The 13,785-nt window shown below is 45.4% G+C and overlaps 2 protein-coding genes across 5 annotated transcripts in view; both read left to right on the top strand.

Moving 5' to 3' along the window:
- Positions 1–7,211, top strand: part of grk3 (G protein-coupled receptor kinase 3) — a 108,817-nt gene extending 101,606 nt beyond the window's left edge. The window contains exons 20-21 of the mRNA XM_090234166.1: positions 2,603–2,716; positions 2,854–7,211. Of these exons, the coding sequence (XP_090090292.1) occupies positions 2,603–2,716; positions 2,854–3,015 (276 nt within the window). The 3' untranslated portion in view covers positions 3,016–7,211. The remainder of the gene's footprint in view (positions 1–2,602; positions 2,717–2,853) is intronic.
- A 4,457-nt stretch (positions 7,212–11,668) lies between these two features.
- Positions 11,669–13,785, top strand: part of myo18b (myosin XVIIIB) — a 61,483-nt gene continuing 59,366 nt past the window's right edge. For 2 of the 4 annotated variants that reach the window (XM_090234165.1, XM_090234164.1), the window contains exon 1: positions 11,669–11,967. The gene's annotated coding sequence lies outside the window, so the exon portion shown is untranslated. The remainder of the gene's footprint in view (positions 11,968–13,785) is intronic. The other 2 variants (XM_090234163.1, XM_090234162.1) reach the window with 1 other exon arrangement.

The following is a 13,785-nucleotide window of genomic DNA, read 5'->3' as shown; positions in this document are numbered from 1 at the left end:
AGGCCTGGATGAAAACATAAAAACATTTTGTAGGCCTGGATAAGAACATTCTCTAGGCCTGGATGAAAACATAAAAACATTCTGTAGGCCTGGATAAAAACATTCTCTAGGCCTGGATGTAAAACATTCTGTTGGCCTGGATATAAAACATTCTGTAGGCCTGGATAAAAACATTAAAACATTCTGTAGGCCTGGATAAAAACATTAAAACATTCTGTAGGCCTGGACAAAAACATTCTGTAGGCCTGGATAAAAACATTCTCTAGGCCTGGATGAAAACATAAAAACATTCTGTAGGCCTGGATAAGAACATGAAAACATTCTGTAGGCCTGGATAAAAACATTCTCTAGGCCTGGATGTAAAACATTCTGTCGGCCTGGATATAAAACATTCTGTAGGCCTGGATAAAAACATTAAAACATTCTGTAGGCCTGGATAAAAACATTAAAACATTCTGTAGGCCTGGATAAAAATATTCTGTAGGCCTGGATAAAAACATTCTCTAGGCCTGGATAAAAACATTCTCTAGGCCTGGATAAAAAACATTCTGTCGGCCTGGATATATAACATTCTGTCGGCCTGGATATATAACATTCTGTCGGCCTGGATATATAACATTCTGTCGGCCTGGATAAAAACATTCTGTCGTCCTGGATGAAAACATTCTGTCGGCCTGGATGAAAACATTCTGTAGGCCTGGATGAAAACATTCTCTAGGCCTGGATATAAACATTCTGTAGGCCTGGATAAAAACATTCTGTAGGCCTGGATAAAAACATTAAAACATTCTGTAGGCCTGGATAAAAACATTCTGTAGGCCTGGATGAAAGCATTCTGTAGGCCTGGATGAAAACATTCTCTAGGCCTGGATGAAAACATTCTCTAGGCCTGGATATAAAACATTCTGTAGGCCTGGATGAAAACATTCTGTAGGCCTGGATGAAAACATTCTGTAGGCCTGGATGAAAACATTCTGTCGGCCTGGATGAAAACATTCTGTAGGCCTAGATAAAAAACATTCTCTAGGCCTGGATATAAAACATTCTGTAGGCCTGGATGAAAACATTCTGTAGGCCTGGATGAAAACATTCTGTAGGCCTGGATGAAAACATTCTGTCGGCCTGGATGAAAACATTCTGTAGGCCTAGATAAAAAACATTCTCTAGGCCTGGATATAAACATTCTGTAGGCCTGGATATAAACATTCTCTAGGCCTGGATATAAACATGAAAACATTCTGTAGGCCTGGATAAAAACATTCTCTAGTCCTGGATGAAAACATTCTCTAGGCCTGGATATAAACATTCTGTAGGCCTGGATAAAAACATTCTCTAGGCCTGGATGAAAACATTCTCTAGGCCTGGATGAAAACATTCTGTCGGCCTGGATGAAAACATTCTCTAGGCCTGGATATAAACATTCTGTAGGCCTGGATAAAAACATTCTGTCGGCCTGGATGAAAACATTCTGTAGGCCTGGATAAAAATATTAAAGCATTCTGTAGGCCTGGATGAAAACATTCTGTAGGCAGGGATGAAAACATATAAACATTCTGTAGGCCTGGATAAAAACATTATATAGGCCTGGATGAAAACATTCTGTAGGCCTGGATGAAAACATTCTGTAGGCCTGGATGAAAACATTCTGTAGGCCTGGATGAAAACATTCTGTAGGCCTGGATGAAGACATGAAAACATTCTGTAGGCCTGGATAAAAACATGAAAACATTATGTAGGCCTGGATGAAAACATGAAAACATTCTGTAGGCCTGGATAAAAACATGAAATTCTGTAGGTCTGGATAAAAACATGAAAACATTCTGTAGGCCTGGATGAAAACATTCTGTAGGCCTGGATGAAAACATTCTGTAGGCCTGGATATAAAACATGAAAACATTCTCTAGGCCTGGATAAAAACATTCTCTAAGCCTGGATAAAAAACATTCTGTAGGCCTGGATAAAAACATTCTCTAAGCCTGGATAAAAAACATTCTGTAGGCCTGGATGAAAACATTCTCTAAGCCTGGATAAAAAACATTCTGTAGGCCTGGATGAAAACATTCTCTAAGCCTGGATAAAAACATTCTGTAGGCCTGGATAAAAACATTCTCTAAGCCTGGATAAAAAACATTCTGTAGGCCTGGATGAAAACATTCTCTAAGCCTGGATAAAAACATTCTGTAGGCCTGGATAAAAAAACATTCTGTAGGCCTGGATATAAACATTCTCTAAGCCTGGATATAAACATTCTCTAAGCCTGGATGAAAACATTCTCTAAGCCTGGATAAAAAACATTCTCTAAGCCTGGATAAAAAACATTCTGTAGGCCTGGATAAAAACATGAAAACATTCTGTAGGCCTGGATGAAAACATGAAAACATTCTGTAAAAGACACAAAGATAAGTCTGACCACTGCTGGCCCACCCTCCTCTCTTCCTTCCTTTCAGAGTTTAGAGAAACGTCCTTACTCTGCAGCTCCGTTCCGAAGACCCCTCTCCTCTATTGCTCCATTTTGATTGGTCCATCTCATAGCCAGCTTGTCTGTGATTGATTCCTCACCTCCCCGAAGTGAATTTCTGATTAGTTGGTGTGTGTTCAACAGCAAAACCTGCTGACGATGGAGCAGATTGTGACGGTGGAGGAGACGCAGATTAAAGATAAGAAGTGCATCCTGCTGCGCATCAAAGGAGGGAAGCAGGTTGTCTTGCAGTGTGAGGTACGGAGGAAAACTACTAGATCTTTCTGTCTTGGTCTCTTCCTCTTTCACTGTCTCGCTCTCTATAAATGATTGTGCTGGTTGTAAGTTAGTCAAATGGAAGGTGTGTGTGTAATATGTGTGCTACCTGTCTGCAGAGTGACCCAGAGTTTGTCCAGTGGAAGAAGGAGCTGACCGAGGCGTTCACTGAGGCCCAGAAGCTGCTGCGTCGCGCTCCTAAGGTCATTGGGAAGGGACGGGCTGGGGGGGTGGAGCTCTCCAAACCTCCCCTCACACACCACAACAGCAACGGCCTGTAGGCTACACACCTGCACACACACACACACTGCATCTTATAACCTCATCCCCTATGACCCCGCCCCCCCAGCCCTAGACACACACACACAAACATACAGTAACACCCCGCACTCTCGCCCTGGAGTGTGTATGGACCAAGCCGGCAGCCTCTCTCCTCTGAAAGCCAAAGCGTACCATGGGACCCTGGGATGAAGGGAAAGAGATGTGCATGTACCTAAAGAGGTCCAGAGTGTTTTCTCTCCTCCATCTCTCACTGTAGCCTCGGGGTAGACCCTCTCAATGATGACACACTCCTCTCACCCCAATGCACTGGCATTCCACCCAGTCATCCTGGCAGAGCAGCAGAAAGCAGCCCTGGAGTAGGAGACTGAAGACTAGGGCCCCTCTTCTCCTTGTCTCCCTCATTCCCCAGCCTCGTCTTGAGACTGGACCTGAGCCACACACACCTGCCAGCCACTCTCCACAGGATTATCTGACTGTAGTGTAGGGGCAGGACCTAAAGCAGGAGGTGAAGATCTGGACCAATGGCATCGCTTGGAGAGAGGGGGCTGGACCAATGACATTTCTCTCCTGTGGGCTCATACGGAGGGGAGGAGAGAAAAGCAGAAGGAGCATAGACCTGCTGGGACATACCAAGAGAATGGCAATGAACTGTGTGTGTTGCAGTGTGTGTGTACGTTATTGTCCCTGTGTGTACGCTATTGTCCCTGTGTGTACGCTATTGTCCCTGTGTGTACGCTATTGTCCCTGTGTGTACGCTATTGTCCCTGTGTGTACGTTATTGTCCCTGTGTGTACGCTATTATCCCTGTGTGTACGCTATTGTCCCTGTGTGTACGCTATTGTCCCTGTGTGTACGCTACTGTCCCTGTGTGTTGCTGTGTGTGTGTATGCTATTGTCCCTGTGTGTTGCTGTGTGTGTACGCTATTGTCCCTGTGTGTTGATGTGTGTGTACGCTATTGTCCCTGTGTGTTGCTGTGTGTACGCTATTGTTGCTGCGTGTGTATGCTATTGTTGCTGTGTGTGTATGCTATTGTTGCTGTGTGTGTATGCTATTGTCCCTGTGTGTTGCTGTGTGTGTACGCTATTGTCCCTGTGTGTTGCTGTGTGTGTATGCAATTGTTGCTGTGTGTGTACGCTATTGTCCCTGTGTGTTGCTGTGTGTGTACGCTATTGTCCCTGTGTGTTGCTGTGTGTGTACGCTATTGTCCCTGTGTGTTGCTGTGTGTGTACGCTATTGTTGCTGTGTGTGTGTATGCTATTGTCCCTGTGTGTTGCTGTGTGTGTACGCTATTGTCCCTGTGTGTTGCTGTGTGTGTATGCAATTGTTGCTGTGTGTGTACGCTATTGTCCCTGTGTGTTGCTGTGTGTGTACGCTATTGTCCCTGTGTGTTGCTGTGTGTGTACGCTATTGTCCCTGTGTGTTGCTGTGTGTGTACGCTATTGTTGCTGTGTGTGTGTATGCTATTGTCCCTGTGTGTTGCTGTGTGTTGCTGTGTGTGTATGCTATTGTCCCTGTGTGTTGCTGTGTGTGTACGCTATTGTCCCTGTGTGTTGCTGTGTGTGTATGCTATTGTTGCTGTGTGTGTATGCTATTGTTGCTGTGTGTGTACGTTATTGTCCCTGTGTGTTGCTGTGTGTGTACGCTATTGTCCCTGTGTGTGTGTGCGTGCGTGTGTGTGTACGCTTTTCTCCCTGTGTGTGCGTGTGTGTGTGCGCGTGAACGCTATTGTCCCTGTGTGTGTGTGTATGCTATTGTCCCTGTGTGTGTGTGTGTGTATGCTATTGTCCGTGTGTATGCTATTGTCCGTGTGTATGCTATTGTCCGTGTGTATGCTATTGTCCCTGTGTGTGTGTGTGTGTCCGTGTGTATGCTATTGTCCGTGTGTGTGTGTATGCTATTGTCCGTGTGTGTGTGTATGCTATTGTCCCTGTGTGTGTGTGTGTGTGTGTGTGTATATGCTATTGTCCGTGTGTGTGCATAGAGGTGGAAGCAGGTTGTTATTCCTTCAACAGAGAATGAAAAAGGAGAGGAAGAAAGCTGCTTTGAATTTGGAAGAGACTTTTACCCTTTGTTCATGTCCTCCCTCCCTCCATCATTGAAGTGCATAATGTGCCAACGTCAATATTTACTTGAGTCACCTGAGCACCCAGGAGGACCCGTTTGAAAGCAGGCATCGCCCTCGGATACAGATCTCACTGGCACGGAACTCTTGTGACCATGGACAAACTTCCCCGATTGGCTCCTGTACAGCTGCTGGTAACCATGGAGACCGGGGAACGCTTGTACTCGTAACTATAGGAACAGGGGATGGTGTGTATGAAGGACACACCGTCAATCCGACAGAGACATAGATGGAGGAGGGATCTACTGACTGACTAGCGATCTTTATGGGCCACAGTATGTGTATATAGCCCAAGTCCTTCTCTGTATCTCCTGTATAAAACAGTACTACTCTACAATACATGTCTGTCTGTCCTCTTCTCTATGGGCATGTGGGGAGGGGGGGGTCTGACAGCTTTCAATCAACTGGCAGTGTGCATACCTCAGTGGGTGTGTGTGCGCGCGCACGTGCATGCATCTGTGAACCTCTGAGGGCCAAATACTGTGCGATTGTATCAGGGCAGTCCTAATTTGTGTGTATGCCATAGTCTTGCAGTCATCCAGATGCAGATTTACAGACAGACACACAGGAATGGTTGTATAGGGACGTCAGTGCAGAGAGAGAGAGGTGTTAGGTTGTTGACTCCACAAACCATCAGTTAGTTCACTTCAGGCTGGTTTGAACTTTCCTATAAATGATTTCTGATTGTGACCCAGAATGCAGCTTTATGTTTCACAGTTTTAGGAGAACCAGCTGTGCTGCAGGCTGGAGTCATGACATGTTTAACTGAATGACATGAACGCACAGCTGGGAGATGTTTTCGAAAAAGAGAGAGGAGGAAGAGGTGAAACAATTTGTTCACTCAATTGTAATTTCAGGGTTTTGTTTTTTCATGCAGTACAATGTTCCTTGTCTGTTATAACCATGCATTTCCTCAGCTGTGACCTGCATGTGGGGCTGGGGGGGATATTCTTAGTAGCCTTTACAAGTCAGAGGGAAGTGATGTTGTTTTAGAGATACCGGTCACCTTTCATGGTGTCTTTTAATTGTTTTTAAACCAAATGAATGGGTTTAGTTTTTGTTGAAATGACTTTGTAGCACCTTTTTAAGCCAATGTGTTACTTACTTGATGTTCAATGTGCCAAATACCTGTTGCTGTTTGGCTGACTGTTCTGGACCAATGAATTCTCCTCTCTCAACTTTGACCCCTCACAGCACCAGCCTTTGGCCACACACACACACACACACACACTCAACCCCTGAATCTGAGGAATGTGTGTCTTTTAAAGGGTACAAAACGAACAACTGGTGCTGTGGAGCAGAGTGTGAGGAGAGGTGTTTCTCTGTCCTAGCATGGAGTGAGTCTGACTTTTGGCACCTTTACCTGTCACACACAGGGCTGGGTTGTAATGGGTTCAATTGGTGTGTGTGCGTGCTGCCTTCAATCGCTTGTCAGTATGTTTATTTAGTGGAGATGTTTTTTGTCAAACGCGCGCTAGATATTGAAAGAGGATGGCATATAGTAAGGATAAAAACTAACAAATTCAAGTATATATATGAATATATGTGTATATGAAATGACAAATGCTCTAGGATTATTTAAAAAGATGTAACGATGTAGATTTCTGTTCAGATGACGATGGGCAGGGGAAGGGTTGGGATTTTGATGTATATTAATCTGTTTGTGGTGAAGACATTGGCTCGGATCTTGCACATAAAGACTTTAGCTATTGAACCTGCGAGTTACCAGATGATTATTTTTGTTTGAATACCAGACTCTTGCTCTTTCATATTTATTGTGTTTTGGGGAAATGGCGCCTCCTGTCTACGAGCTCACACCAGACGTCTCGCTGTAGAAAACTGCTCCACACACATCACTCTTTTACATGTACCACAAATACTACTGGCTTTGGGTTACTCTTAAGATTGAGATTATGACGACAATGATCATTATTGATAATGTTATTCAATAATAGTTATAAAAATTATTTTGTTTTAATGAATTTTGTTTTGTTTCCAAGACAGGTAGAGCATATGTGTTGGACTGCTTATATAAAACAGTTCAGAAATAAATAAAAACATTTTTTTTCGTGTTGCTTTGTCTAAGTGTGATTTGTTGAGCCACTACAGTACACTACATACTATTGAAGTTGGTAGTTTACACACACCTTAGCCAAATACATTTAAACTCAGTTTTCATTTAATTCTGGTAAAAATTCCCTGTCTTACGTCAGTTAGGATCACCACTTTATTTTAAGAATGTGAAATGTCGGAACAATAGTGTAGTGATTTATTTCAGCTTTTATTTCTTTCATCACATTCCCAGTGGGTAGAAGGTTTTCATACACTCAATTAGTACTTGGTAGTGTTGTCTTTAAATTGTTTAACTTGGGTCAAATGTTTCGGGTAGCCTTCTACAAGCTTCCCACAATAAATTGGGTGAATTTTGGCCGATTACTCCTGACAGAGCTGGTGTAACTGAGTCAGGTTTATAGGCCTCCTTGCTCGCACACGCTTTTTCAGTTCTGCCCACACATTTTCTATGGGATTGAGGTCAGGGCTTTGTGATGGCCACTCCAATACCTTGACTTTGTTGTCCTTAAGCCATTTTGCCACAACTTTGGAATTATGCTTCATTGTCTGTTTGGAAGACCCATTTGCAACCAAGCTTTAACTTACTGACTGATGTCTTGAGATGTTGCTTTAATATATCCACATAATTTTCCCTCCATCATGCCATCTATTTTATGAAGTGCACCAGTCCCTCCTGCAGGAAAGCACCCCCACAACATAATGCTGCCACCCCCATGCTTCACGGTTGGTTTTGGAGCAGTGGCTTCTTCCTTGCTGAGCGACCTTTCAAGTTATGTCGATATAGGACTCGTTTTACTGTGGATATAGATACTTTTGTACCTGTTACCTCCAGCATCTTCACAAGGTCCTTTGCTGTTGTTCTGGGATTGATTTGCATTTTTTTGCACCAAAGTACATTCATCTCTAGGAGACAGAACACGTCAACTTCCTGAGCGGTATGACTGCTGCGTGGTCCCATGGTGTTTATACTTGCATACTATTGTTTGCACAGATGAACGTGGTACCTTCAGGCGTTTGGAAATTGCTCCCAAGGATGAACCAGACTTGTGGAGGTCTACAATTGTTTTTCTGAGGTCTTGGATGATTTCTTTTGATTTTCCCATGATGTCAAGCAAAGAGGCACTGAGTTTGAAGGTAGGCCTTGAAATACATCCACAGGTACACCTCCAATTGACTCAAATTATTTTAAATTAGCCTATCAGAAGCTTCTAAAGCCATGACATTTTCTGGAATTTTCCAAATTCTGTTTAAAGGCACAGTCAACTTAGTGAATGGCAACTTCTGACCCACTGGAATTGTGATACAGTGAATTATAAATTAAATAATCTGTCTGTAAACAATTGTTGGAAAAATGTATTGTGTCATGCACACAGTAGATGTCCTAACCGACTTGCCAAAACTATAGTTTGTTAAGAAATTTGTGGAGTGGTTGAAAAACAAGTTTTAATGACTCCAACCTAAGTGCATGTAAACTTCTGACTTCGACTGTATTATAAAACGATATCAAGGGCAAGTTAAGACTTGCTATTAAGAATTTCTATTTCAGCCTCACCTGTTGCTGACCGCTGTATAAAATCGAGCACACAGCCATGCAATGTCCATAGACAGACATTGGCATTAGAATTGCCATACTGAAGAGCTCAGTGACTTTCAACGTGGCACTGTCTAAGGATGCCACCTTCCCAAAAAGTAAGTTTGTCAAATGTCTGCCCTGCTAGAGCTGCCCCGGTGAAGGGCTGTTATTGTGAAGTGGAAATGTCCAGGAGCAACAATGGCTCAGCCGCGAAGAGGTAGGTCACACAAGCTCATATAATGGGACCGTCGAGTGCTGTAGCGCGTAAAAATTGTCTGTCCTTGGTTGCAACACTCACTACACAGTTCCAAACTGCCTCTGGATGCAACGTCAGCACAATGACTTAATGAAATGGGTTGCCATGATCAAGCAGCCACACAAGCCTAAGATCACAATGCTAAGCTTCGGCTAGAGTGGTGTAAAGCTTGCCGCCATTGGACTCTGGAGCAGTGGAAACGCGTTCTCTGTAGTGATGAATCACGCTCCACCATTCTAGATGATTCTGTGCTTCCAACTTTGTGGCAACAGTTTGGGGAATGCCCTTTCCGGTTTCAGCATGACAATGCCCCTGTGCACAAAGTGAGGTCCATACAGAAATTGTTTTTTTCGAGATCGGTGTGGAAGAAATTGACTGGCCTGCACAGAGCCCTGACCTCAACCCCATCGAACACCTTTGGGATCAATTGAAACACCTACTGCGAGCCGGTGCCCGACCTCAATGCTGTTGTGGCTGAATGGAAGCAAGTCCCTACAGCAATGTTCCAACATCTAGTGGAAAGCATTCCCAGAAGAGTGGAGGCTGTTATAGCAGCAAAGGGGGACCAACTACATATTAATGCCCATGATTTTGAAGTGAGATGTTAGACGAGCAGGTGTCGTGTGGTGTAGCTCTTCTAATGTGTTCATGTTCAAGCAATCTGACAATTTTTCAATAACATCCAGCTACTGAATAAGTATGAATAAATGTACCCCTGTTTTATAACACATTTAATGTAAAAACTTGGAGAAGTACCAGACACTGAACTATTGATACCATAATAGTTGATGTGCTCTCCTGAAACCTGTTCTGCACACTGTGCCCAAGAGGGAGCTGGTGGATTCTTGGGATAGGTCAGTGCTTCCAGTCCTTTTTCCTCCCCTGTCCCCACCTCTTCTGTCCCCCTCACTCCTCTCTTAACTTCACCTAGCTCCTCATCCTGAAGTTCAGTTTGGCTGAAACAGGGTGCACTGGGACATGGAACGTGATGTGACCAGGCAAAACCGGCGAGGAAGTAGCACCCCTCTCAGATGGAACAGTACATCATGGACATTATTCAGGAACATACATGTCTTCCATAAAATATATGTTAACATTTTCAAACTAGTTTTCATTGGGAAGCAGATGAAGGACATATGGGGATTTTATCAAAGCAAGCAAACACTAACAGTACATTCAGAAAGTATTCAGACCCTTTCACTTTTCTACATTTTGTTACATTACAGCCTTATTCTAATATTGATTACATTGTTATTTTTTTCTCACCAATCTACACACAATACCCCATAATGACAAAACAAAAACATGTTTGTGGAAATTTGAGCAAATTGAAATATGACATTTACATTGGTATTCAGACCCTTTACTCAGTACTTTGTTGAAGCCCCTTTGGCAGGGATTACAGCCTCAAGTCTTCTTGGTTATGACGCTACAAGCTTGGCACACCTGTATTTTGGGAGTTTCTCCCATTCTTCTCTGCAGATCCTCTGAAAATCTGTCAGGTTGGATGGGGAGCATCGTTGCACAGCTATTAGATCTCTCCAGAGATGTTCGATCAGGTTTAAGTCCAGGCTCTGGCTGGGCCACTCAAGGACATTCAGAGACTTGTCCCCAAGCCACTCCTGCCTTGTCTTGGCTGTGTGCTTAGGGTTGTTGTCCTGTTGGAAGGTGTGTAGATTGATTAGTGAAAAAATATATATTCAATCCAGTTTAGAATAAGATGTGTCCACAAAATGTGGAAAAATTGAAGGGGTCTAAACACTTTCCGAATGCACTGTATGCATGTGAAAACTCAGAATTATAAATCATCACTCCACGTGCTTGACATATGTCACTTTATTCTGTGCCATCGGCTTTGAACGAGGCACCCAACTCATCCCTGGAGGCAGCCCGCATATAAAACGAATGCAATTACTTTCACTCCTCCCTGGTGAACTCGGCCATTTTAATCCAATCCTCTGTCTTGCTTTATGAGGCTCTTCCTCTCTCAGCTGTAGCTGTCAGTCAGGTTAGAACGGTTTTGACTAGATGGGATACAGTTTATGTCAGAATTGGCCAGAATTGACTTTCCGCATCAGGTTAGGACAATTTACGCAGCAGGCTAGGAAAATTAGATTAAAGTTTGCAAAAGGGTAAGGATTAACGTAACCCAATTCAGAGATACGTGGCTTTTTCTAGCAGTTGCTATGGAATGGGCTTTGGGCTTAGAGTTTGTGTGTGTGTTTGTTTCAGTCTAACAACATCAACAGCAATCCATCACTCTTATGCCCAAATCCCAATAGCCAATACATTCATTCCAGCTTTCCACTCTCTCGCCTCAGTCTCTATATGCCATTTATCCGTTGGCTTGTTTAGACCTGAAGTCTAAACCTTAGACAAATGAAGATGCAGGAAGCCTTAGTTTGCTACAGCATCCTCTTTTACCCATTGCTTTGCCCCAACTGTATTCTCTCTCTCACCTCTCACTCTTTCTCTCTTTCTTTCTCTGTCCCCTCTCTCCCCTGTCATTTGCTAAAATCCAGTTCTCCTAACAGGGTAGTATCCCCTACCACCTCCCCCAGTCCCACTATATTTATAGCTCTATCTGGTGGCAAGCCAGCTGCCTCCCTTATCTGTGTGTGTGTGTCATAATAATAGAACTGTGTGTGTGTGTGTGTGTGTGTGTGTGTGTGTGTGTGTGTGTGTGTGTGTGTGTGTGTGTGTGTGTGTGTGTGTGTGTGTGTGTGTGTGATGGCTGAGATGGCTGTCTGTGTCACTCTATTTCTGACTGCATTGCTGGGAGCCCCATTCGGCTTGTCTGACTATGTGTGTCGGTGTGTGTTTCTGTTTGACAGTGGGACAGTGAGCCTCTCTCTTTGGCCTCACAAGATTCGGATTATAAAGCAGTACATTTGGAGTTCCTGCGTTGAGTATTAGCCATCATAAGGTAGGTGAACTTTGAGTTTAGTGTGTATTTGTGTGAAATGTCAGAGAATATAAGACAGAGACAGAGTTTGTTCTCATTACTTTGTTTCTAGAGCCCTGGGTGGATCTTTGGACTGAGGGACAGATAGGGGAGAGAGGGTTAAGGGAAAAGGAGAGAGAGGATGGGGTAAAAGAGACAAAGAAGTGCTGGGTAGGGTAGAGAGAGAGGACGGGTAGGGGAAAGAGGGTAGGGGAGAGAGGTAGGAGAAAGAGAGTGTAGAGAGGAGGGGTAGTGGAAAGTGGAGAGGGTAGGGTAGGGTAGAGGGGTAGAGGAGAGGGCAGGGTAAAGGTAGAGAAGAGGACAGGGTAGAGGGGTAGAGGAGAGGGCAGGGTAAAGGTAGAGAAGAGGACAGGGTAGAGGGGGAGAGGACAGGGTAGAGGTAGAGGAGAGGACAGGGTAGAGGGGTAGAGGAGAGGACAGGGTAGAGGGGTAGAGGAGAGGACAGGGTAGAGGGGTAGAGGAGAGGACAGGGTAGAGGGGTAGAGGAGAGGACAGGGTAGAGGGGTAGAGGAGAGGACAGGGTAGAGGGGTAGAGGAGAGGACAGGGTAGAGGAGAGGACAAGGTAGAGGGGTAGAGGAGAGGACAGGGTAGAGGTAGAGAAGAGGACAGGGTAGAGGGGTAGAGGAGAGGACAGGGTAGAGGTAGAGGAGAGGACAGGGTAGAGGGGTAGAGGAGAGGGCAGGGTAAAGGGGTAGAGAAGAGGACAGGGTAGAGGGGTAGAGGAGAGGACGTGGTAGAGGGGTAGAGGAGAGGACGGGGTAGAGGAGAGGACAGGGTAGAGGGGTAGAGGAGAGGACAGGGTAGAGGGGTAGAGGAGAGGGCAGGGTAAAGGGGTAGAGGAGAGGGCAGGGTAAAGGGGTAGAGGAGAGGACAGGGTAGAGGGGTAGAGGAGAGGACAGGGTGGAGGGGTAGAGGAGAGGACAGGGTAGAGGGGTAGAGAAGAGGACAGGGTAGAGGGGTAGAGGAGAGGGTAGGGTAAAGGGGTAGAGAAGAGGACAGGGTAGAGGGGTAGAGGAGAGGGCAGGGTAAAGGGGTGGAGAAGAGGACAGGGTAGAGGGGTAGAGGAGAGGACAGGGTAGAGGGGTAGAGGAGAGGACAGGGTAGAGAAGAGGACAGGGTAGAGGGGTAGAGGAGATGGGTAGGGTGGAGGGGTAGAGGAGATGACAGGGTAGAGGACATGGTAGAGGGGTAGAGTAGAGGACAGGGTAGAGGGGTAGAGGAGAGGGCAGGGTAGAGGGGTAGAGTAGAGGACAATGTTGAGGGGTAGAAGAGAGAGGTAGGGTGGAGGGGTAGAGGATAGGACAGGGTAGAGGGGTAGAGGAGAGGGGTAGGGTGGAGGGGTAGAGGAGACGACAGGGTAGAGGAGAGGACATGGTAGAGGGGTAGAGTAGAGGACAGGGTAGAGGGAGAGAGGTAGGGTGGAGGGGTAGAGGAGAGGACAGGGTAGAGGGGTAGAGGTGAGGGGTAGGGTGGAGGGGTAGAGGAGAGGACAGGGTAGAGGGGTAGAGGTGAGGGGTAGGGTGGAGGGGTAGAGGAGAGGACAGGGTAGAGGGGTAGAGGAGAGAGGTAGGGTGGAGGGGTAGAGGAGAGGACAAGGTAGAGGGGCAGAGGTGAGGGGTAGGGTGGAGGGGTAGAGAAGAGGACAGGGTAGAGGGGTAGAGGTGAGGGGTAGGGTGGAGGGGTAGAGGAGAGGACAGGGTAGAGGGGTAGAGGAGAGAGGTAGGGTGGAGGGGTAGAGGAGAGAACAGGGTAGAGGGGTAGAGGTGAGGGGTAGGGTG

Source organism: Oncorhynchus mykiss, chromosome 5 (genome assembly GCF_057628025.1).
Source record: "Oncorhynchus mykiss isolate SJ-2025 chromosome 5, ASM5762802v1, whole genome shotgun sequence".
Lineage (NCBI taxonomy): Eukaryota > Metazoa > Chordata > Actinopteri > Salmoniformes > Salmonidae > Oncorhynchus > Oncorhynchus mykiss.
This window is presented reverse-complemented; position numbering and strand designations above follow the sequence as displayed.